General features: G+C 52.6%; 1 protein-coding gene across 2 annotated transcripts in view; it reads right to left on the bottom strand.

Annotated features, from left to right (window-relative positions):
• LOC134537704 (survival of motor neuron-related-splicing factor 30-like) overlaps window positions 1-26768 on the bottom strand; it is a 44512-nt gene that overhangs the window by 1952 nt on the left and 15792 nt on the right. For both annotated transcript variants that reach the window (XM_063378433.1, XM_063378442.1), the window contains 3 exons: window positions 9389-9503; window positions 4766-4924; window positions 3084-3198 (listed from right to left, as the gene is read on the bottom strand). In XM_063378433.1, coding sequence (XP_063234503.1) covers window positions 3084-3198; window positions 4766-4924; window positions 9389-9503 — 389 coding nt within the window. The remainder of the gene's footprint in view (window positions 1-3083; window positions 3199-4765; window positions 4925-9388; window positions 9504-26768) is intronic.

The raw sequence follows: 26768 nt of genomic DNA, 5'->3' as shown, positions 1-26768 counted from the left end.
GGCGTCTCGTCTCCGAAAACCCGAACCACGATTCGCGGTAGACACGGAAGTCATTATAATTAAAAAAAATAAGTATATATAATTTAAAAAAACTAAGGTTCTCTACTTTCAACTAAACTACTAACTGGTTAATATTAATTTTAGATAGGGACTTCATCCCTCTAGTCTGAAAAGACTACATAATATACAATGCGATGTCGATGATTCGCCGAAGATCGCAATTACAAACTGTACCAGTCAGTCAGGAGGCGCGCACCGAAGTTCAGAGCAGGATATCACCAGAATATCATAAGCGCAGGGTCTCTAGAGAATGGGAGAGGGGGTAGGCTCTGAGCCGAAAATTACCGAGCCCACCCGAAGGTGTCCGGCATAAAAAAATTAGATCTTACTGGAGTGACTGCGCGACTGAGGCGCTATCTTTTGGTGGCGAGAAGAAGTACTAATAAATTGACTAGTGACCGACGAGAGTGTCAAGCTAGGGGGTAATGGAGTAACCAGTGGTGCCACCTAGCGGCCTGAGACATAAGGGGGAGAGAGGTTGTCGTTACCTCCGCGCGAGCGCTGGTGTCGGCGCTGCCGACGCCCACAAGTGGCGTTAGTGATGACAGCCGTCACTAGATGTCGTTAAAGTCCAGAATCGTAACTGCGGCTGTCAAGCCTGAGATGGCCTTGACTTCGGTTAACGTACCCGTGCGGTCGTCGCTCCTGGCTTCTCTTCTGAGAAGTAAGGGTGGGTGAGCAGGAGGGGGATGGCTTCAAAAAACGCATGGTCTGTGGGACGCAAGGCCCACGGGATCCTCCTGTCGTGTCTTGCTGCTAGTGAACCTTATACCGATTCGTGACAGAGTTAGCAGGGCTCAACACTGCTTCACAAGCTGCTCTAGGCAAAAGAGGTCACACGAAGAAATAAAGTTACCAGTCCCCGACGTGCCTGGAGGTGGGAGAAATATTAGCCAGAATGCTAGCCTAGCATGAGGCTGGGAAAGAAAATCAGCTCGCCTCTGAGAACAGAGGCTGAGGGCCTGGCCGTAAAGAAAATAAGATGAGAGAAAAAAAAATATTTCCAAAAATATTTAAGCTTACAAAATTTTAAATAACGTGCCTAAATCCCTAATACACGGCACAAGATGCGTGCGTAGGTCTGTCTACGCTATCGGCTGTTGTACAAACATCAGCTATGGCCAGTTAAATTGTGACTATGGAGTGTAAAAGACCAAATGTTTTTACGTCCGCGCGTATGCCACCGTGCCGTATCCTTTACGCCTGGCAACAAACCGGGCCTTGAACTCAGTCTCACCAGTGGCAGGAAATTCACTCAAACAAAATCAACGTCTGCCCATTCAGCTGCCGGTAACTGTACGTGCTTGAAAACTTATAATGCATCGTGATCAAGTATTTGAGACAAAACTCAAGTCTTACAGTGGGCACATTGTCATGAAGGCTGCGCTTATGTTGGTCGCACTTTAGTTTTAATCACATCAACTGTGCGCACAATTGTACGAAATAAGGACTCTTATCAAAAGTTTATAAAGCTGTTGGTTGTACTAGCAGGAATATATTTGACATTAGATACTGGAACAGAAATTAACAGATGATTCACATGGAAAAGGTTTATAATGAATGTTGCAATGAAAAAAATAATCATTGGCCTGACAGAATTGGTGTGAACCAGGTGGTGGTATGCAAATAAGCATTTTAATTTTTGAAAAATAAAATGTAATTATTTGGACAGTAATATCGGTTTCACTGTCAGTAAAAGATGGTTTGGAAAGGTGCGCGATATGAGTTGAAGATCACGCCCGGGCGGGCAAGTCAGCCAGCCGACTGACGATAAAGTACATAACCACGTATCTAACGTTACGCGGTGTCGTATTTATCATACAAAGAGTGATGGAAGTCATATAAAGATTATTGGTGTGACATATTTATAGTTGAGTGTTATTCTACGCATTTATATTATGTGAAGTATATGTATTTTACTACACAATTTTGGAACACATTTAATAAATTAACCTTGCTATTTATGAAAACTAATGCTTCAGAATATGCAATTTCGAATAACACGAGCATTTTTAGGAATGAATTAGTCGTGATAAGTGAGGGATAGGTGTACCGAACCCACCCGAACAAGTCCAAAACCAGTTTTATAGTGCTGGGCTACACAAGTACCGAACCCAAGAATACCAGCTTAAAGAGCACCAACTGAATTACGGTGGTGAGAAGAGGTTACTGTCTACAGCAGTTTATGCATACTTGCTGCTCATGAAATCAATAGATTTTCATGGAATTAAATCATGGTTACCTACGACACACTTGCAAACATACACTTTTTTTTACAATCTGACACCAAGACTAAGAATTTTTTATATATTATTTCCGGCACCGTAGAGCAAAGAGGACCTGGTTGAGTTTCCAGATTATTGTTTTTAAATCATGCCTTTACCCCAAGAGTTGGAACACATTGCAATTCTTTAGCTGAAATAATTCATTGCAAGCTATGCAATTTGCACAAATTACATTTACAGTAATGCCACTTAAATGTTAAGTTTTTTACATTGTGTTTTTTTGAAAATTTCTACAGTAAGTAATGGAGGGAGACCTGGCGTGGCAACATTATTTGGTCCCAGGCACTTAGTTTCTCCCAACAGTCCTAATTACTGCTTATCTGTTGTACATCAATGTTAAAAATCACAAGTTGTTAAAAACTCTCATAGCCAAAATTATGTCCAAGTAAAATTAATTGGTAGCCAGCCCTACTATTTGAATGCACAATGGTACACAGCTCATGTTCTCTGCAGTGATAATGCACGAAGTTACAAACACTCACCAGTTAAAAGTGTAATTTTTAATTGATGACCACAGGTCATTTTAGTTTTAGACTAATTAAAAGAGTGATGGGAGTAATAACATACTTCGGTTTCTGACAGTTCTATGTATTTGGCAGAATCAGCACGACACGTACTTATTTGTGAGTGTTTTTGCGTGTGCGTATCACTGGGTAGTCAATTATTTAAAAGAAAAAACTTTGTTATCTGGATCAGCTTACCTGAGGACTGAACAGGGGCTGGGAGCCAGTCACATACCTGGTTGCCGTGCAGGAAGGCCTGCCAGCGGTCCTTCTCCGCCTCGCGCTGCTGCTCCAGCTTGCGGTAGAACTGGAGTCGCTTGTGCTTCCGCCGCCGCACTCCTTCCAGCCCCCTGCGCACAACACCCCCCTGCCTTGGCTTAGGACTAGGGTGCCACCATGCCCATGTGCCCATGACCTTACTCTCAATTATACACTGAGTCAATCCCTAAACCATATTGAGCAATTGGAGTAAATGCTTGTTTTTTTCAGCAAACAGAAAATTACTTAATGGGGTTAAATATTTTGGTGATGTTTAAACAAAAAGGCCATACATCATTTAAATTTTTAGTGCAGAGCATTTTAAGGGTGCCACTCATGTTATTTTCAGGGTATATAGACCAGGCTCAACTCTTGTCTCAGGGTCTGACGTCGCCCACATGGCTGATAAGATTCGCTACTTACTTAAGGAAAGTATGTTGACAAACCCCCCTCCCCCTTCAAAAACTAGAACGCTACGAATTTAAGTGCACTGGCTGTTACATGGGCTCTCAAGATCCCGTACACCTTGACGTGTACCGGAGCATAGTCAAGAAGTGATAAGCTTCTAGTGGGTTGGGGATGTTAACTTAATGCGATCCATGGAGAGTACCAAAAAGCATGAGAATTGGTGATATCTCTGGATGAGATGATTCGTAATTTCCGATATACCGGTACAGACTTCTTCTACTTCTTCTAACACACACACATGCACACACGAGAGGCCATCCATTGTCTTCGATGTTGTGCCGGCAACTGACAGGAGTGACCTCGCACGCACGCAACACAGCATGCCACAGGGACTGCTGCGGGACTGCCGTCAATGGTCTCATGTCCACTAAAGTATCACATCAGACTTACCACACCAGCTAACTCTTCCCGTTCCCATGGAGTGATGGAACATGTCTGGAATGAGTTCAGAAATGCAGTTTATTAATTACTCTTATATTACAGTATGTTGATATCAGCTAAATCTGTCTAATAGCATGACACCGGCGAACGGAAAAACCATGTGGCTTGCCAACAAAGCGATGCAGAAAGAATAGCAGAGGCGTCTGCTCTTTCAGGAAGGCAAGAATGGTAGCAGTTGCCTCCAATCGTGCACTTTTGTGCGTGTGTTGCACCAGATAAGAAGTATGTAGTATACAAACATAAAACAAACAATATTAAAAAGAAAAATATACATTACAAAAAAAAAATATGTAACAATAAATCATTACCAATAAAAATTAACAAAACTCAATAACTAAATAAGCAAAACAGGTAAATTAGGTAAGCTAGGAATTTAGTACGCACCATAATAAATTATATTAATTATTGATAAAATAAAAACATTATAACACTTCGTAATGCTGTAGACACCACAGTTGCTGGCACACTGTCCAGTCACTTGTACTTGCACGCAATGGTAAAGTCAACGATCCAACAAACACAGCTTATCTGTCTTGAGGAGGGTTGCACAGAATGTCAGTTTTTTACACACATTTAGTAATTATTGCAGGGTTTTCACAGTCGTGCAACGACCACATGCTGACTACTCGTCCGAATGCAGGCCATTGAACGCCCAAGTTATGTACGCAGGAGAGTGGGTCACGATAGTTACAACACGACGGGATCACGAACCTTCACCACGTGATCATAAAGAGACGGCAGGGGCCTGACCTGTGCTTCTTGGGGTGGGGGGCGGGGGGCGGCGGCTCCTCCCTGCCCAGCTCCCTCAGCTGGCGGGGCTTGGCCACGCCCACTAGCCCGCTGTGGTCAAACACCACGCACACCTCGGCCAGGTCCTCCGTCACGTCCTCCACCGTGGCCTTGCGGTACCTACGCGCGCACACACTTTGTCTAACTGCCCTGGCTGGTGGAACGACATTTAACAGAGAGCAGTCTCACTTCGTGCAACAATCTGTAGTACAGATGCCCTCCCTGATCCTTACTTCTCCGAGGTGTCACATTTTGGGAGTGGTGTATTGGGGAAGGGATGGACAGGGGAGAGAGATTGGAGAAGAAGCAAGATGTCTGGAGGATTTTGGGTTGGTTGTATGGAATTAAATGGGGAGTCAGAAATTTTGAAAAGTAATCGCCTCCAGGTTATTTAAATGACTCATTTATGGGCAATGAGTGGGTTTCCAAAATGTGCAGAGCCCACGTGCCTAAACCGGGTGGCCACTCTTTTCATAAAAGCAAATTCCAGGTTTTTTTTTTCAAATATTGTTAAGGTTTCGCTAAGAAATTTCATGAAATGTTGTGACATAGTATACTCCTGCCCTTTTTTTAAATATATTTACTAATTTGCATAATATGTTTTGTGCATAATTCATTTATACTCCTGTTTCTTTAATTATGCATAGGCATTTCAAATATTTAGATTGTGCTAAAATAAATATAATTAGTTCTGGTTAGGTATAAAAACTTTTTTAGAAACAAGAAACTTTTCCAATTAATGAAATTTTGATCAGAGAATAGAACTGTGATTGGTAATGTATGTAAGCTGAGATTTTTTTTAAAACAATAAACAAAAGAAGTTTAAAAACTTTAATTTTTTCTAAATAAAAACTTTATCAAATAACTCATTTTGGTTAAAAGACGTAAATTAAAAAAACAATCTTACAATTTTCAAGTTACTACATACCTACAACAGTTAAGTTTTAAAGTGTCTTGTTATTTTTTGGGTTGCTTTGCTGGGCCAACCCTGGAATGTAACAATGTTACTATGTAAATTAAAAAAATATAGCTTACCATGTTTGTACATCCAAGCTAATAAAACTAGATTAACTATTTAAAACTGAATACCTATCATTAAATATTAGGTATGTAAATTAAAAAAGTATTTCTGTAAAACTATATTACTTCTGTGATAAAGGTGTTTTTCTTGAACATTATTATGTTATTTAAACTATGAGCGTAGCAATCTACAGCAAAATTTTACAAAAATAAAGCATTGGTATAAATAATACAGTAGACCATAAGGGCACAACTAAAATTATTTCAACAGCTGCCAGGGATGAAGAAAAAAACAGTTTAAACATAATGATAATAATTATTAGCATAAACAATTATATTTTTGTTATTTGAGTGCTATTAAACATGTTCCTAGTTTTAAATTATTCATAGAGAACCTTTAAGCACAGTATTCCGAACATTATGAATTGTGAGTTGTAAAAGTACCTCCCTAATTGAAGACTCGAAAAGCTAAAGGATCTAAGTGCCATTTTTAAATGTTTTGGTTTTTCACTGCTAAACAATCTAAGTTATTGCGTCAATGCCCTGCTAAGAGACGTATGTGCCCAAATTGTTCCTGGTAGTTGCGACAGTATCCAACAGAATGTGCTAGTCCTAGGCACACACCTGGCAACTTACTTTTATTCTCAGTCGGTTTTTGTTGCACGACTTATTAAATTAAATTGTTTGGTGTGCTATTTTATACTTCACTTTGTAAATAAACGTACTTTCCATGAATGGGTTTTGTTTTTATGAATATTTTATCTAACAAAAGAATTTTTTTGACACACAATCGTCGCACCCCTACTTTTCAAACTTGATTTTAGAATAAAATGTGTGACGATTATGCGAGAAAACATGGTAATGCCTGCTTCTACTCACACAGTTTAAGCCAAATCGGTGAACCCAGACTCTGACTCTCTTCTTAGTAAGATTTTAACTTAAAATTTTCCTGGATGCATTACATCTCACAATAGGTGAAGCTATGTTGGTAAAACATTATGAAAGCTAACATCTATTGGATGGGCCCAAAACTAATTCAAAATCTAGGTCTGCATTGCAGCTTGCCAGATTTTTCTTTTAACCGAGTTGTTAGGTAGATACAAAAATGAAAAAAATTTAATTGTTTTAAGCCGTAAGCTTGTACAAGAGCGCAATATAAGAGCGAGGCATTCTCTCTCACCACCAACTTAACTAACAAATGTGGAAACATTTTAAGGCATTTACCAAGCACCCGAACAAATAAAAAATAGAAATATGAGTAAAAATTTCAAAAAAATTGAAATTGAATTAGAAATAATATAATTTGTTATACGGAACTCCCATTTAACACAATGTTATTGATGGGTTCCACTACTACTAGCGTCGTTAATTTGCAGGCAGCCGCGAACTTCACTAAGCTGACAAGATACACCAAGGCAGCGGATAGGAAGTTACCAGACGTATCTACACAACCGTGGTCCAGACAGGCCTGCACTGCTTGTGAATCAATGTGCTCAGTCGTCAGTCTGCCACAAGACAAGTCAGTACAAGCGTACACCACATAGCAGACCTTTGTCGTCTGCTATTATTTTGCTTACTGAAGGTTTTGCTAGCCATTTAGACAGATAGACAAGGATGATGATTTTATTATGAAAACCAGTGCCTTCAGTAAAGATGGAAGTGTTGAGAAATGTACGTTCAGAAGAAAATAAAAATCAAGATTAAGTGGAAAGTCTTACTTCACACACAAGAACCTTAACAGGAGGAAAGTTGCAGCAAAACATGTTAGTTCTGTTGTTTTTTACAAGACAATGAAAGAAATTGCAGCTGTGGAATTGGAACAACTTTCAGCTACAGTTCCTTTGGCACCCAGCAAGAAAAAAATCTTAGTGCCATTATTGATTAGGTACAAGGATAAAAACAACTTTTTCTGAGAACTATTCTGTTAGTAAACTCACTCTGTCTCGTGGCACTTAGATCTATTAGCTCTGTCAAAACATTGTATACTTAGACCTTTAAGCACAATAAGTCACATAACTGTTTTATTTTTGAAAATACCTAAAACAACATTTGTCACCATTTTTATCCTGTAAAGAGTTAATTTGTGTTTAATTACAAATACATTAGAATTTTTTCCAAAGATGTGCACTTTTTTTTGCTTCCTTTGCTTCCTGCTAAATTTCACTGACACATAACACCTTTAGCAATACCAGTCTTCAATTGTCCATCCTATTTTTTTTACCATTTACTATCAGAAAATCACTTTAATACTAACTGTAGAACAAATATACATAAAAACTAATTGTAATAAACTGATGTACATTCTTTTCTTAGGGTTACCCCGAAAAAACTTTATTATTAAGTCACTTAACAAAAGTAATTATGACACCATCCACTACTCTATGTAGATTCTTCCACTTTCAACATAATTCTTTTCCTTTATTCTGCAATAGAGCCTCCAGTCTTTCATGAGAAAAATAAAGGTAATAGTTTTCAGTCGTGGCTTCTGTTTATTATTACAGTCTGTAAAAATCTTCAGAAGTAAAAGTAAAAAAGAAACACGAAAGAAAAAGAAAAAAAATTTTGAGCGACGACTTCATCCCCTCCAGCTTAACTCTGGCAACTCAGAGTTATTATCTTACCAGATCTGCTGTAGACGTTTGCCAGTTAAAGGCAATTAAAAATGGTATAAGTAACACAGTTTGTAGGCATGACGAGCTGTTTTTCAACTAAGCTTTTTTCAACTTTTCACACAAACAGATAATTCCCGATGACATACAAAAATTCACCGGTTTCCCACTAATTTTCACACCAAAAAATTTCAGGGCTCATTCAAGGTTTCCCAATTTTCCAAGTCAGGTGGCCATCCTGCTTAAGCTTCTGTGAATAACCATGCAACATAAAACCTATCAAATCAAATCTCACCAATCCTAGCCAATCACAAGGAAAACACAGAAACATAAAAACTGTGCTAGGGTGTACATTTGTTTTGAGACAATGTAGTTATCTCACTCTTTCATCAATGGCAAACAATTTTTTTTCTGAGTGAAGGTCTACAAAATATGCAAAATTGTATACACTTTCAGAGGAACCAAACAAAATATTGAGAAATACAGAAAAAAAAGATGATTGACAAGTTTGCCTAAGTAATGTTATTAGCAAAATTAATTTATAGATGCTTATTTATACTTGAAAACATTTGTGGCCCTGCTGCTGTTCTTGATGGTAAGAACATATACTTTTATAAAGTATTGCTTGTTAATTGACGAAGCCTACATTCTGATACAAACAACAAAAATTAATGATTCTGACATGTTTAATTTTTACAATAAATGATACTAAATCATACTAAGAAATACGCATTACATTTACACGTGTGCTTTAAATTCTTATTTTACTATGAAAACTAATTAGTCACTTAAAAAATTTAAAAAGAAAACTATTTTTTTTAAATATCATAGTAATGTTAAATATATATAAAAAAATTACTAACACTAAAATGTTACAAGAGAACTGCACTGTGTGTCAGAGGTTGATGGTGGGGGGCTCAAGACAAGCACGACACCGTGAGCGAGGGCTACTTACTGGCCATCGCCGCTCGGAGCGAGGCACTTGTCTCCGACGACCCAGGTCTTCCTGCACGCCTCATCGCTAGCCTCTCCCCCGCTGTCCTGGTCACCTCCCCCATCACACGATCGCTCTGTAACACACACCAGCTGTTTGTCACACTGGCACTTTCATGAATTACTGTTTCACACACATTCAGTTCTGGATGAACACAGTGTTTTGGTCTATCAGTTGGCACTCCTACGTGATACAAGCAACAGCTTTCTTTTTCTTCACGTTAAACATTTCTACTCACCCAGCATACGATTGCTGACTACCTATTATAGGATGTGTTTTGTAATATATGACTGAAAAGAACAAGTCTCAAATGGTGTAACAACATACTATACTAAGACGAAAGAATAAAAATTAAATTTTAAAACAAATTTTAAAAAAAAGTTTTATGATGTTAGGCACACTAATCAATGAACAGTTTGCCAGTCTTGGAAGTCTAAATGAACTTGTTCACTAGAACCCCAAACTAATTAAAAATAATTTTACCCTTTCATAGTTTCCACTCATATAATAGAAAATTTTAGATGCATTATAGGTTGTGTTTCATGGACTAATTAGTTTAGAACTTAACATATTCATCATGGATTAAAGTAAAATGTGGTTTTGAAACATTTCAAGCAAACCTTCCTTACATTTAGAAAATATATTGAAACTCAGGAATACACATTACTACACATGAAGTCTTACATGGTTTTATAAGCCAATTGATGCAGAAGAAAACCCAATTCAGGAAAAGGAGGGTGTAAAAGAAGTGATGGAAGAAAAAGGTGGAGGGGATGAATAAAGCCTGGGTGGAACACTGATTTTGGTGAATTTCTGTGCAATTATTTCTGATGCAGTAGGTGCAAAAAATTTAACTTTTGAATAAATTTTTATTCCCATCTTGCATGTATGTATATTAATTTTTTTTTTCAATTAGCAACAACCTAAAAAAATTTTACAAAATTGGTTGGAATTATGCTTACAACATGCATTCATATTTGGGAATTACATCTGCTACATAAAGCAGTTATAATTCATTTGGGCTACAGTGAATGGCTCATGTTTTCTTTCTGTTAAGAAGACAATGATAAATTAAAATGTGAATGTTACCGGTAACCATTGTCCAAATCAGGAATACTTGTAAGCAACATATGTTTAGCCAAATTTTTAACCACCAGATTTGAGAAATGTTAGGTATAGTTAAACAATACAATTTTTTGTAGCACAATTTATAATTTGCAAAAAAATGCAGAAACATGTTGGAAAATGTTATACATATCTTGTACCTACTGCTGTGAGTAGCAAAAATTTTTAAATTATGAAAATAAACATTCTGATCTCCACTACAACTACAGCAATACTTTATAAGACACATTAAAAGGATAAAAAAATTAATTAAAATTTATTCCTTCATGCTTACCTTGACGTCGTCTGGCCGACGACCACCCCAGAGCCCGACCTGCACCCGCCAGTATACGCTCCCGCTAACGGAACACACCCCTGGCCATGGCCCACCCGAGTCAGGCGACCCGAACAGCAATCAAAGACAAAGCCGCGGAAACCTGAGTAGACAAGAGAAGAACCGTACCCATTCCTCCTAAAACATTAAATTAGGATTTTAGCGACAATAAAATCTCTTCCAGACACACCCGTTTGGAGTCTAGCGTAATGAGGTCACGCCTGGCGCGAGAGAGGCCGAGCCTCCCTCAGACGCCATGCCAGTTCGGCAGTTCAGCGCAGCTCATGGACCGGGGCGGACCTACGTCCCACGGAGAGGCAACATCCTTTGTCTACATTGAAAGTAACGTCCGGTAACTATAGCCACTAATTAACCAAACCCCTTTTATTACTTAACCTCTCCGTGAGTACCCGGTCCCTTTTTTCGGTCCCGGACCTAATCCGGCCGCATCAACTTAAGGACACCCCGCACCACACTTGGTCAACGGGGCTGCTCTTCAGCATACGGCACGGGCCGTCTCCCGCAACGTACAGAACTTTGTTTAAGGTCACGCGCACGGCGCTGACCACAAACCCGCAAGGGAACTTGGACAAACTTAATTGCGGTGCGTGTTTCACCACAGTGGGCACACCACCCGCGCCAAGACATTTGCATACGGGATTGGCCGTCTCCAATCGCCCGCCCCTTAATTCAGTGTATTTTTGTATCCCGTATTTTGTACTGCTAACTTACGTTACCCGAGTAACGAGTGCCACGTAACTTGTGCGCACCACCTTAATTCAGTGTATTTTTGTATCCCGTATTTTGTATTGCTAACTTACGTTACCCGAGTAACGAGTGCCACGTAACCTGTACGCACCCCCTTAATTCAGTGTATTTTGTGTCCCGCCTTTGTGTTACGAAATTACGTTACCTACGTACCCAGTGAGACGTCTGAGACATAACAGCATCCGAGGCCACGTAACGCGGAACACAAACAATAAGGCGCCACGGAATAACAAGTAAAAACCCCCCGGGGACCTCTGTAGAGTGTTGTATCGTGTACGACTCGCTCCTCTGAATAAAAGGTACGACACCACCACCTCAACTCCACGTCTCTTATTTAAAATCATCTCACGCAACACCGCCGCCGGCCCTAGTGGGCCACGCAGGGGCACATACATCCACGACCCCAAATTCACGACTAGAAACGAGCTAGTCTGGCGCCCACCCGGACAACACAGATCAAGAACCGCCTTTTCCCACTAGGAGCCACACCGGGACTCGAGCCCGAGACCCCGGACGACGGCATTTGGCGCCCGCTGCGTGGGGCAGAAAATAACGTGAAAAATTTTTTTTTTCACTTCTGGACATTTTCGAAATAAATTCACCAACAGGCGACAGCGGAGACACGAAACGGCCATTTTGGACACAGGAAGGGTCGAAGGCCAGACAGACCGGCGCGACGAGGCGAGCGGACAAAGGACACTCCAACCACCCCCACCCCCGCACGTCATCACGGCGAGGCGAGCAACGGAGCGACGTCACCACCCCCACTCCGCGCGGACCGTTTTCGCCTCCTCTTTGTGCGGCTGTCCGGGCACCTACCCCCACCTCGTCACCCCACTTCACGCTCTCCGCTTCGGGCAACCATCCCGATACCCCCACTCCGCGCGGACCGTTTTCGCCTCCTCTTTGTGCGGCTGTCCGGGCACCTGCCCGCCGCCGATCTCAAACCCGCGCGCTACAACACGCGCCCAGACTACGAACAGCCCGTCACAGACGGCGAACTTTAATGTACAACATACAGCTCAACATGCAGGCACCACCTACAGACCTCGTGTGCACGCGTTGCCTATTACCAAGGGAAATAGACCTATTGACGGGATCACTGCCGTGGTACAGGACATGCCAATGCGCGAACACCCGGGACAACGTCACCGAACAGACCTGGGGCAAGCCCTGGAGCGAGACGTTACTCGGCGAGCCGCACACCCAATTACCGTGGTCATGGGCACCGCTTAAGACGGAGGCACAAGCTAACGTCACACTGGGAGGCATACTACCGACTATGGGCCTCACGAGTGCCCGGACCAATCTGGCACCCAAATACATCCCACCACCAAGCGCAATCACCGGACTAAACACGGGGATGCATACACGCAACCCGTGCTACACAGGGAAGTTAGCACTACCCAAGTTCAGCGGAATAGGGCACGAAGTACCCAGAGACTTCCTAACACACTGCGAGGTTAGACTGGCACGGTCCGGAATACCGACCGATGAATGGTCGGGGCGAGCGAGCGAACAGCTGAAGGGGACCGCCCGCCAATGGTGGAACATCTGGGGACGCTTCGGCATGCCCTGGGAGGAGTTTGCCACGTCATTCAACCGCCGATTTGACACGGAACACGCACTGGTCCAATGCACGACACAGTTCTATGGCGAACGCCAACGCGACGGCGAACCCGTCGAGCAGTTTCTGGCCAAGAAAATGCAACTGTTCAATCGAGTAGTACCCGGCGCCGCGCCAGCCACCGCGCTCGCAACCATTACCACCCTCCTACACAATGAACTGCAACCGTTCATGCGGTGTTACCGCGCAGAGGAAGTCGAGGATTACGTCCGACAAGCCATAGACACGGAACGGAACATCCGGGGACTGCGACACTACGACCCCCCGAACACCGACCGGGACCTGGCCAGACGCCCAATGGGTCAGAGAATAGCCAGCGTCCAGAACCGGGAAGCAGGGGGCTACCCACCCGACCGCCCGCGACGAGCCATCGAGGACGCACAACCACCTGGTAGGCCCGATGGGTCATCGACACAGCAGGAACCCCCACTACCGCGATGCCAGTTGGGCTGCCCCGCAGGTACCCGCCACTGGCATGTCGACTGCCCACGCCGACAAACACCACCCTTCACCAACACGTCGGGAAACGCCCACCCGGGGGCACGGCGGTAAAACCCGCGCCTCCGAGTAACCCGAGCCAACCCACACCCGCCGCGGAAGCAGCCACACCGCAGATAAACCAGCTAGTCCGCCCTCGCGACGGCCTACTCCGTATCCCAGTGGAAGTCAACGGGCAACCCACGGCGGCCCTGGTAGACACGGGCGCGAGCCACGTGTTCGTGGCCCCCCACCTGGTACCCCCCGGCGCGCTGCAGCCCCACCAAGCCGAGTTACGGTTAGCAACCAGCACGCAACCGGGAAGGACAGTGGGGCAAGCCGAACTCGAGGTACGCATTCGGGACGACGTCACCACGGTAACCGCCCTAGTGGTAGAGGACTTACACGAAGGGATAGTACTAGGCCAACCATGGTTAGCGAGACAAGATGCGGTGATCGAAATGAAACCCAGACGAGTTTACATTGGCACCCGCGAGCGGCTCACGGTGTACGCCATAGGCACTACCCCCGAGAGTCAGGGGGAGAAAGTAACCTTAGACCAGTTCCGCCACAACGTCCCCCACGAGTACCGAGCAGCAGTGGAACGCGTGTTGGCAGAAAGGCAGGACGTCTTCGCGGTAGCCGACCCACTGAAACGCACCACCATCACCGAACACCACATCCCGACCACCCACGACAACCCAGTACACGAGGCCCCGAGAGGCTACGGGTTCCGGGAGCAGAGGGCCATCCGGGAGCAAGTGGCGGACATGCTTCGCGACGGGGTAGTCGAGCCGTCCAACAGTCATTACAATGCTTGCGTCGTATTAGCCCCAAAGAAAGACGGTTCGCTACGCTTCTGCGTCGATTTTCGGCCGCTAAACGCGATCACGATTAGCTCACCCCCACCTCAAATCAGCGTCGACGCCGCCGTAGCCGGACTCGGCCGCGCGAAAGTCTTCAGTACGCTCGACCTGAAGGCTGGGTACTGGCAAGTGCCCATACGGGCGGAAGACAGGGGGAAAACCGCGTTCACGATACCAGACGGGCGGAAGTTTCAATTTCGCGCCATGCCTTTTGGGCTAAAGTGCGCACCGGCCACGTTCCAGGGAATGATGACCCGAGTGTTGGAGGGGTACCTGGGCCGGTTTGCGATCGCGTACCTCGACGACGTGATCGTCTTCTCCGAGACGTGGGAGGACCACGCCAGACACCTGGCGCTGGTCCTAGAACGCTTGGCCACACACCATCTCACGGCCGCACACCACAAGTGTCATATCGGGACCCAGGAGGTCGAATTCCTGGGCCACCTAGTAAGCGCGGCTGGCAACCGACCCCAACCCGTTCACTTGCGCAAGATCGCTGAAGCGGCACCACCGCGGACGAGGAAGCAACTCCAACGGTTTATCGGCCTGGTGAACTGGCTCAGGGGGTACATCCCCGACTTCTCCCGTACCATCGCACCACTGACCGACCTCCTGTCACCACGGGCACGGTACCATTGGGGCGAACCCGCGCAACGCGCCTTCGAAGAAATAAAAGCCGCCTTCACTCGCTGTCACACCCTCACACGAGTAGACCCCGGACGCCGCCTCTACCTTCAGACCGACGCCAGCGCACTCGGTGTGGGCGCGGTGCTTTTTCACACGGACCCGAACGGGGTCCGCGAGGTCATCGACTACGCTAGCGCGAAGCTCGGACCGGCCGAACGCCGGTATCACAGCAACGAGCAAGAGTGCCTAGCCGTAGTCTGGGCCATGAAAAAGTACCGGCCCCACCTGGAGGGGAAGTGCTTCACACTGAGGACGGACAACAGCTGCCTCACCTGGCTGCGTACGATGCAGGGGCGGAAAGGCAAACTCATACGATGGGCGCTATTCCTCCAGTCGTTCGACTTCGACGTCGAGCACGTTCCCGGCACGGAGAACCAGCTCCCCGACTTACTGTCGCGGGAACCCGACGACCGAACAGAGCTGACGGACGAGGACGACTGGGAGGAGATTCTACCCCCGGACACACCACACGGACACGCATCGCACGACTCGGCATGCGCGCGAATCACGGCCGACGCGGACGGGGACGAAGACCCACCCAACACCGTGGCCGACGTCCAGGACCGGGTACGTCGAGCACAGGAAACGTCAATAGACGCGGCAAGACGCCGCCAGCAAGCGACCGCCGGACACGAGGCGTGGCGCGTGCAAGACGGCCTGATTCAGACTCACACACCCGGACACCAGGAAGACTGGAGGACCTACGTCCCGACGGAAGCCCGAGAAGCGGTCCTTCGGTTCTTCCACGACCACGACCTCGCTGGACACCCGGGGACCGATCAGACACGACGAGAAGTCACCCGGCACTACCACTGGCCCCGCGTCACGTACGACGTACGTACGTACGTGCGCGAATGCGAGGTCTGTCAGGCGAGGAAAGCGAGGCGGCGTGACGGCGAGGAGCAACAGCGACCCAGGGAACCCACCACCGCCTTCCAAACGATAGCCTTAGACGTAATGGGCCCCTACCCCCGCACGCCGCGCGGCAAACGCTTCCTCCTCGTCGTGACGGACCTCTTCACGCGGTGGACGGAGGCGTATCCATGCGGGAACGTGCGCACACCTACCATCATCAGCCTGCTGACCAGGGAATTCCTGTCCCGTTGGGGATACCCCCAGTCGGTGTTGACGGACAACGCCAGTCAGTTCCTGGGGCGACATTGGAAGGGCTGGTGCGACGAACACCAGATCGAGCACCACACGACGCCCGCCTACCACCCGAGAGCGAACCCGACAGAGCGCCGGAACCAGGAACTTAAGGCACAGCTCCGGATCCGGCTGGGGGCAGACCACACGCAGTGGGACCTGCACGTGGCTGACGCCCTCTTCTGTGTACGACGCCGCACCAACGCCGCAACCGGCCGCACACCGGCCGAAATGATACAGGGCCACAACCTGCCCTTACCGGGAGAATGGGCCACACACGGCACTCCACCACCCCGACAAGACGACGGAGGAACGCGACCAACGACGGGTGACTCTGCACGACGAGGCAAGACGTAGGCAGGAGAGGTACGCCAACCGGATCACCCCAATCACAGATCATCCTCCACCCGCCGTGCAGGTCGGCGATCAGGTGTTCGCGCGACTACACCCACTTTCAGCCGCACCCCGCAACTATTGCGCGGGCCTGGCCCCGCGCTGGGGCGGGCCATACACAGTACGGCGACGACTAGGCAGGACGACGTACTTAGTCCGCACGGAGGGACGGCGCCTGAAAAAGGTGCACAGGGACGACATCCGGCTCACCGCCCTGCCTGGGGAGAGGAACCCAGACGGGGACGCAGGACCCCCCACTCCGGACGACAACGGACGCCGTACACCGGAGAGCGACGCCGTCCAGGAAGAGGACAACTCGCCAGAAGCGACCCCCGCTAGGAGCCGACCCGAACCGCGCCCATACCGCACCCTAGTGTTCACGAACACCACGTCCAACAGGCCCCGCGACGAACTTGCATACACGCCCGGGACATCACCCGCAGAGGCCGCGTCAGACGACGAGGCGAGGCCACGACCACGGCGGTGGCGGCGCCCGCCCACGTACCTCGACGATTATGCCCTTAGCATGGCCACGGGGGACACCGGGGGCGACCCCGCCCACGACGTGCCAGACGAACCAGAAGAGGTCCACGAGAACGCACCGGAGACGGCAGTGGTACCCTGGGAGGGAAGCGGGGTGTACGAGAGCCCCCCACCGCAATGCTACCCACGGGGCGATGAAGCAGAGGCCGTGGAGATCGCCGAGCTGTCGCACAGCATAGGTCAATCCGATGCGGGCAACGACGACGGGCCAACGCCGATCGTCACGCAACCCGGAGAGACCGACCCGGAGATCGCCGCCTCAGCATCAGCCGCCATACCCGAACGGGAACGGACTCCGTACCAGTCCACGAACTGTCAACCGCCGCCGAAGGAGGACCTCCGCGGACCGGGACATCGACTGGGGACAAGCGAACCCGCCAGCGAGCCCGCAGAACGACCCCGACGGGCCCACAGACCTCCAGTTCGCCTGGCCGACTTCGACCTGGGAACAGGGCGCAGGGCCTGTCAGCCACAAGGCTACCTCGACGAGTCAACCCCCGGATGTTCGGCGTGGGACGACCCGGGACAGGTGCTCGGGCCCTACCAACTGCGGCCACCGCGAGCACCACCCGGGTGGAGCTGTTGCCGGAGCTAGGAGGCGCCACGACGCCGCCCCCGGCACGCCTGCCACGACGGCAACCGGGGCGGCGCGCACGTTGGCCCAGTCGGCCACGTTCACCAGGTCCAGTGCGCTGACCCTATCAGCCGCTGACCCCACCCAGACGCCACGACGCCGCCCCCGGCACGCCTGCCACGACGGCAACCGGGGCGGCGCGCACGTTGGCCCAGTCGGCCACGTTCACCAGGTCCAGTGCGCTGACCCTATCAGCCGCTGACCCCACCCAGACGCCACGACGCCGCCCCCGGCACGCCTGCCACGACGGCAACCGGGGCGGCGCGCACGTTGGCCCAGTCGGCCACGTTCACCAGGTCCAGTGCGCTGACCCTATCAGCCGCTGACCCCACCCAGACGCCACGACGCCGCCCCCGGCACGCCTGCCACGACGGCAACCGGGGCGGCGCGCACGTTGGCCCAGTCGGCCTTGATCACCAGGTCCAGTGCGCTGACCCTATCAGCCGCTGACCCCGCCCAGGCGCCACGACGCCGCCCCCGGCACGCCTGCCACGACGGCAACCGGGGCGGCGCGCACGTTGGCCCAGTCGGCCACGTTCACCAGGTCCAGTGCGCTGACCCTATCAGCCGCTGACCCCACCCAGACGCCACGACGCCGCCCCCGGCACGCCTGCCACGACGGCAACCGGGGCGGCGCGCACGTTGGCCCAGTCGGCCTTGATCACCAGGTCCAGTACGCGGAGCCAACCAGCTGCTGAGCCGCGAACCACGCCGGGATGGAGCGGCCGGAGCTAGGGGTGGCCCCATGTTAGCGGGACCATAAGCGGCGCAAGGTCGGGCTTCACAGGGGGGGGGGCGTTTGACGTCGTCTGGCCGACGACCACCCCAGAGCCCGACCTGCACCCGCCAGTACACGCTCCCGCTAACGGAACACACCCCTGGCCATGGCCCACCCGAGTCAGGCGACCCGAACAGCAATCAAAGACAAAGCCGCGGAAACCTGAGTAGACAAGAGAAGAACCGTACCCATTCCTCCTAAAACATTAAATTAGGATTTTAGCGACAATAAAATCTCTTCCAGACACACCCGTTTGGAGTCTAGCGTATTGAGGTCACGCCTGGCGCGAGAGAGGCCGAGCCTCCCTCAGACGCCATGCCAGTTCGGCAGTTCAGCGCAGCTCATGGACCGGGGCGGACCTACGTCCCACGGAGAGGCAACATCCTTTGTCTACATTGAAAGTAACGTCCGGTAACTATAGCCACTAATTAACCAAACCCCTTTTATTACTTAACCTCTCCGTGAGTACCCGGTCCCTTTTTTCGGTCCCGGACCTAATCCGGCCGCATCAACTTAAGGACACCCCGCACCACACTTGGTCAACGGGGCTGCTCTTCAGCATACGGCACGGGCCGTCTCCCGCAACGTACAGAACTTTGTTTAAGGTCACGCGCACGGCGCTGACCACAAACCCGCAAGGGAACTTGGACAAACTTAATTGCGGTGCGTGTTTCACCACAGTGGGCACACCACCCGCGCCAAGACATTTGCATACGGGATTGGCCGTCTCCAATCGCCCGCCCCTTAATTCAGTGTATTTTTGTATCCCGTATTTTGTACTGCTAACTTACGTTACCCGAGTAACGAGTGCCACGTAACTTGTGCGCACCACCTTAATTCAGTGTATTTTTGTATCCCGTATTTTGTATTGCTAACTTACGTTACCCGAGTAACGAGTGCCACGTAACCTGTACGCACCCCCTTAATTCAGTGTATTTTGTGTCCCGCCTTTGTGTTACGAAATTACGTTACCTACGTACCCAGTGAGACGTCTGAGACATAACAGCATCCGAGGCCACGTAACGCGGAACACAAACAATAAGGCGCCACGGAATAACAAGTAAAAACCCCCCGGGGACCTCTGTAGAGTGTTGTATCGTGTACGACTCGCTCCTCTGAATAAAAGGTACGACACCACCACCTCAACTCCACGTCTCTTATTTAAAATCATCTCACGCAACACCGCCGCCGGCCCTAGTGGGCCACGCAGGGGCACATACATCCACGACCCCAAATTCACGACTAGAAACGAGCTAGTCTGGCGCCCACCCGGACAACACAGATCAAGAACCGCCTTTTCCCACTAGGAGCCACACCGGGACTCTAGCCCGAGACCCCGGACGACGGCATTTGGCGCCCGCTGCGTGGGGCAGAAAATAACGTGAAAAATTTTTTTTTTCACTTCTGGACATTTTCGAAATAAATTCACCAACAGGCGACAGCGGAGACACGAAACGGCCATTTTGGACACAGGAAGGGTCGAAGGCCAGACAGACCGGCGCGACGAGGCGAGCGGACAAAGGACACTCCAACCACCCCCACCCCCGCACGTCATCACGGCGAGGCGAGCAACGGAGCGACGTCACCACCCCCACTCCGCGCGGACCGTTTTCGCCTCCTCTTTGTGCGGCTGTCCGGGCACCTACCCCCACCTCGTCACCCCACTTCACGCTCTCCGCTTCGGGCAACCATCCCGATACCCCCACTCCGCGCGGACCGTTTTCGCCTCCTCTTTGTGCGGCTGTCCGGGCACCTGCCCGCCGCCGATCTCAAACCCGCGCGCTACAACACGCGCCCAGACTACGAACAGCCCGTCACAGACGGCGAACTTTAATGTACAACATACAGCTCAACATGCAGGCACCACCTACAGACCTCGTGTGCACGCGTTGCCTATTACCAAGGGAAATAGACCTATTGACGGGATCACTGCCGTGGTACAGGACATGCCAATGCGCGAACACCCGGGACAACGTCACCGAACAGACCTGGGGCAAGCCCTGGAGCGAGACGTTACTCGGCGAGCCGCACACCCAATTACCGTGGTCATGGGCACCGCTTAAGACGGAGGCACAAGCTAACGTCACACTGGGAGGCATACTACCGACTATGGGCCTCACGAGTGCCCGGACCAATCTGGCACCCAAATACATCCCACCACCAAGCGCAATCACCGGACTAAACACGGGGATGCATACACGCAACCCGTGCTACACAGGGAAGTTAGCACTACCCAAGTTCAGCGGAATAGGGCACGAAGTACCCAGAGACTTCCTAACACACTGCGAGGTTAGACTGGCACGGTCCGGAATACCGACCGATGAATGGTCGGGGCGAGCGAGCGAACAGCTGAAGGGGACCGCCCGCCAATGGTGGAACATCTGGGGACGCTTCGGCATGCCCTGGGAGGAGTTTGCCACGTCATTCAACCGCCGATTTGACACGGAACACGCACTGGTCCAATGCACGACACAGTTCTATGGCGAACGCCAACGCGACGGCGAACCCGTCGAGCAGTTTCTGGCCAAGAAAATGCAACTGTTCAATCGAGTAGTACCCGGCGCCGCGCCAGCCACCGCGCTCGCAACCATTACCACCCTCCTACACAATGAACTGCAACCGTTCATGCGGTGTTACCGCGCAGAGGAAGTCGAGGATTACGTCCGACAAGCCATAGACACGGAACGGAACATCCGGGGACTGCGACACTACGACCCCCCGAACACCGACCGGGACCTGGCCAGACGCCCAATGGGTCAGAGAATAGCCAGCGTCCAGAACCGGGAAGCAGGGGGCTACCCACCCGACCGCCCGCGACGAGCCATCGAGGACGCACCACCACCTGGTAGGCCCGATGGGTCATCGACACAGCAGGAACCCCCACTACCGCGATGCCAGTTGGGCTGCCCCGCAGGTACCCGCCACTGGCATGTCGACTGCCCACGCCGACAAACACCACCCTTCACCAACACGTCGGGAAACGCCCACCCGGGGGCACGGCGGTAAAACCCGCGCCTCCGAGTAACCCGAGCCAACCCACACCCGCCGCGGAAGCAGCCACACCGCAGATAAACCAGCTAGTCCGCCCTCGCGACGGCCTACTCCGTATCCCAGTGGAAGTCAACGGGCAACCCACGGCGGCCCTGGTAGACACGGGCGCGAGCCACGTGTTCGTGGCCCCCCACCTGGTACCCCCCGGCGCGCTGCAGCCCCACCAAGCCGAGTTACGGTTAGCAACCAGCACGCAACCGGGAAGGACAGTGGGGCAAGCCGAACTCGAGGTACGCATTCGGGACGACGTCACCACGGTAACCGCCCTAGTGGTAGAGGACTTACACGAAGGGATAGTACTAGGCCAACCATGGTTAGCGAGACAAGATGCGGTGATCGAAATGAAACCCAGACGAGTTTACATTGGCACCCGCGAGCGGCTCACGGTGTACGCCATAGGCACTACCCCCGAGAGTCAGGGGGAGAAAGTAACCTTAGACCAGTTCCGCCACAACGTCCCCCACGAGTACCGAGCAGCAGTGGAACGCGTGTTGGCAGAAAGGCAGGACGTCTTCGCGGTAGCCGACCCACTGAAACGCACCACCATCACCGAACACCACATCCCGACCACCCACGACAACCCAGTACACGAGGCCCCGAGAGGCTACGGGTTCCGGGAGCAGAGGGCCATCCGGGAGCAAGTGGCGGACATGCTTCGCGACGGGGTAGTCGAGCCGTCCAACAGTCATTACAATGCTTGCGTCGTATTAGCCCCAAAGAAAGACGGTTCGCTACGCTTCTGCGTCGATTTTCGGCCGCTAAACGCGATCACGATTAGCTCACCCCCACCTCAAATCAGCGTCGACGCCGCCGTAGCCGGACTCGGCCGCGCGAAAGTCTTCAGTACGCTCGACCTGAAGGCTGGGTACTGGCAAGTGCCCATACGGGCGGAAGACAGGGGGAAAACCGCGTTCACGATACCAGACGGGCGGAAGTTTCAATTTCGCGCCATGCCTTTTGGGCTAAAGTGCGCACCGGCCACGTTCCAGGGAATGATGACCCGAGTGTTGGAGGGGTACCTGGGCCGGTTTGCGATCGCGTACCTCGACGACGTGATCGTCTTCTCCGAGACGTGGGAGGACCACGCCAGACACCTGGCGCTGGTCCTAGAACGCTTGGCCACACACCATCTCACGGCCGCACACCACAAGTGTCATATCGGGACCCAGGAGGTCGAATTCCTGGGCCACCTAGTAAGCGCGGCTGGCAACCGACCCCAACCCGTTCACTTGCGCAAGATCGCTGAAGCGGCACCACCGCGGACGAGGAAGCAACTCCAACGGTTTATCGGCCTGGTGAACTGGCTCAGGGGGTACATCCCCGACTTCTCCCGTACCATCGCACCACTGACCGACCTCCTGTCACCACGGGCACGGTACCATTGGGGCGAACCCGCGCAACGCGCCTTCGAAGAAATAAAAGCCGCCTTCACTCGCTGTCACACCCTCACACGAGTAGACCCCGGACGCCGCCTCTACCTTCAGACCGACGCCAGCGCACTCGGTGTGGGCGCGGTGCTTTTTCACACGGACCCGAACGGGGTCCGCGAGGTCATCGACTACGCTAGCGCGAAGCTCGGACCGGCCGAACGCCGGTATCACAGCAACGAGCAAGAGTGCCTAGCCGTAGTCTGGGCCATGAAAAAGTACCGGCCCCACCTGGAGGGGAAGTGCTTCACACTGAGGACGGACAACAGCTGCCTCACCTGGCTGCGTACGATGCAGGGGCGGAAAGGCAAACTCATACGATGGGCGCTATTCCTCCAGTCGTTCGACTTCGACGTCGAGCACGTTCCCGGCACGGAGAACCAGCTCCCCGACTTACTGTCGCGGGAACCCGACGACCGAACAGAGCTGACGGACGAGGACGACTGGGAGGAGATTCTACCCCCGGACACACCACACGGACACGCATCGCACGACTCGGCATGCGCGCGAATCACGGCCGACGCGGACGGGGACGAAGACCCACCCAACACCGTGGCCGACGTCCAGGACCGGGTACGTCGAGCACAGGAAACGTCAATAGACGCGGCAAGACGCCGCCAGCAAGCGACCGCCGGACACGAGGCGTGGCGCGTGCAAGACGGCCTGATTCAGACTCACACACCCGGACACCAGGAAGACTGGAGGACCTACGTCCCGACGGAAGCCCGAGAAGCGGTCCTTCGGTTCTTCCACGACCACGACCTCGCTGGACACCCGGGGACCGATCAGACACGACGAGAAGTCACCCGGCACTACCACTGGCCCCGCGTCACGTACGACGTACGTACGTACGTGCGCGAATGCGAGGTCTGTCAGGCGAGGAAAGCGAGGCGGCGTGACGGCGAGGAGCAACAGCGACCCAGGGAACCCACCACCGCCTTCCAAACGATAGCCTTAGACGTAATGGGCCCCTACCCCCGCACGCCGCGCGGCAAACGCTTCCTCCTCGTCGTGACGGACCTCTTCACGCGGTGGACGGAGGCGTATCCATGCGGGAACGTGCGCACACCTACCATCATCAGCCTGCTGACCAGGGAATTCCTGTCCCGTTGGGGATACCCCCAGTCGGTGTTGACGGACAACGCCAGTCAGTTCCTGGGGCGACATTGGAAGGGCTGGTGCGACGAACACCAGATCGAGCACCACACGACGCCCGCCTACCACCCGAGAGCGAACCCGACAGAGCGCCGGAACCAGGAACTTAAGGCACAGCTCCGGATCCGGCTGGGGGCAGACCACACGCAGTGGGACCTGCACGTGGCTGACGCCCTCTTCTGTGTACGACGCCGCACCAACGCCGCAACCGGCCGCACACCGGCCGAAATGATACAGGGCCACAACCTGCCCTTACCGGGAGAATGGGCCACACACGGCACTCCACCACCCCGACAAGACGACGGAGGAACGCGACCAACGACGGGTGACTCTGCACGACGAGGCAAGACGTAGGCAGGAGAGGTACGCCAACCGGATCACCCCAATCACAGATCATCCTCCACCCGCCGTGCAGGTCGGCGATCAGGTGTTCGCGCGACTACACCCACTTTCAGCCGCACCCCGCAACTATTGCGCGGGCCTGGCCCCGCGCTGGGGCGGGCCATACACAGTACGGCGACGACTAGGCAGGACGACGTACTTAGTCCGCACGGAGGGACGGCGCCTGAAAAAGGTGCACAGGGACGACATCCGGCTCACCGCCCTGCCTGGGGAGAGGAACCCAGACGGGGACGCAGGACCCCCCACTCCGGACGACAACGGACGCCGTACACCGGAGAGCGACGCCGTCCAGGAAGAGGACAACTCGCCAGAAGCGACCCCCGCTAGGAGCCGACCCGAACCGCGCCCATACCGCACCCTAGTGTTCACGAACACCACGTCCAACAGGCCCCGCGACGAACTTGCATACACGCCCGGGACATCACCCGCAGAGGCCGCGTCAGACGACGAGGCGAGGCCACGACCACGGCGGTGGCGGCGCCCGCCCACGTACCTCGACGATTATGCCCTTAGCATGGCCACGGGGGACACCGGGGGCGACCCCGCCCACGACGTGCCAGACGAACCAGAAGAGGTCCACGAGAACGCACCGGAGACGGCAGTGGTACCCTGGGAGGGAAGCGGGGTGTACGAGAGCCCCCCACCGCAATGCTACCCACGGGGCGATGAAGCAGAGGCCGTGGAGATCGCCGAGCTGTCGCACAGCATAGGTCAATCCGATGCGGGCAACGACGACGGGCCAACGCCGATCGTCACGCAACCCGGAGAGACCGACCCGGAGATCGCCGCCTCAGCATCAGCCGCCATACCCGAACGGGAACGGACTCCGTACCAGTCCACGAACTGTCAACCGCCGCCGAAGGAGGACCTCCGCGGACCGGGACATCGACTGGGGACAAGCGAACCCGCCAGCGAGCCCGCAGAACGACCCCGACGGGCCCACAGACCTCCAGTTCGCCTGGCCGACTTCGACCTGGGAACAGGGCGCAGGGCCTGTCAGCCACAAGGCTACCTCGACGAGTCAACCCCCGGATGTTCGGCGTGGGACGACCCGGGACAGGTGCTCGGGCCCTACCAACTGCGGCCACCGCGAGCACCACCCGGGTGGAGCTGTTGCCGGAGCTAGGAGGCGCCACGACGCCGCCCCCGGCACGCCTGCCACGACGGCAACCGGGGCGGCGCGCACGTTGGCCCAGTCGGCCACGTTCACCAGGTCCAGTGCGCTGACCCTATCAGCCGCTGACCCCACCCAGACGCCACGACGCCGCCCCCGGCACGCCTGCCACGACGGCAACCGGGGCGGCGCGCACGTTGGCCCAGTCGGCCACGTTCACCAGGTCCAGTGCGCTGACCCTATCAGCCGCTGACCCCACCCAGACGCCACGACGCCGCCCCCGGCACGCCTGCCACGACGGCAACCGGGGCGGCGCGCACGTTGGCCCAGTCGGCCACGTTCACCAGGTCCAGTGCGCTGACCCTATCAGCCGCTGACCCCACCCAGACGCCACGACGCCGCCCCCGGCACGCCTGCCACGACGGCAACCGGGGCGGCGCGCACGTTGGCCCAGTCGGCCACGTTCACCAGGTCCAGTGCGCTGACCCTATCAGCCGCTGACCCCACCCAGACGCCACGACGCCGCCCCCGGCACGCCTGCCACGACGGCAACCGGGGCGGCGCGCACGTTGGCCCAGTCGGCCTTGATCACCAGGTCCAGTGCGCTGACCCTATCAGCCGCTGACCCCGCCCAGGCGCCACGACGCCGCCCCCGGCACGCCTGCCACGACGGCAACCGGGGCGGCGCGCACGTTGGCCCAGTCGGCCACGTTCACCAGGTCCAGTGCGCTGACCCTATCAGCCGCTGACCCCACCCAGACGCCACGACGCCGCCCCCGGCACGCCTGCCACGACGGCAACCGGGGCGGCGCGCACGTTGGCCCAGTCGGCCTTG

Source organism: Bacillus rossius, chromosome 1 (assembly GCF_032445375.1).
Source record: "Bacillus rossius redtenbacheri isolate Brsri chromosome 1, Brsri_v3, whole genome shotgun sequence".
Taxonomy (NCBI): domain Eukaryota; kingdom Metazoa; phylum Arthropoda; class Insecta; order Phasmatodea; family Bacillidae; genus Bacillus; species Bacillus rossius.
The sequence above is the reverse complement of the archived record's forward strand: the minus strand, read 5'-3'. Positions and strand labels throughout refer to the sequence as shown.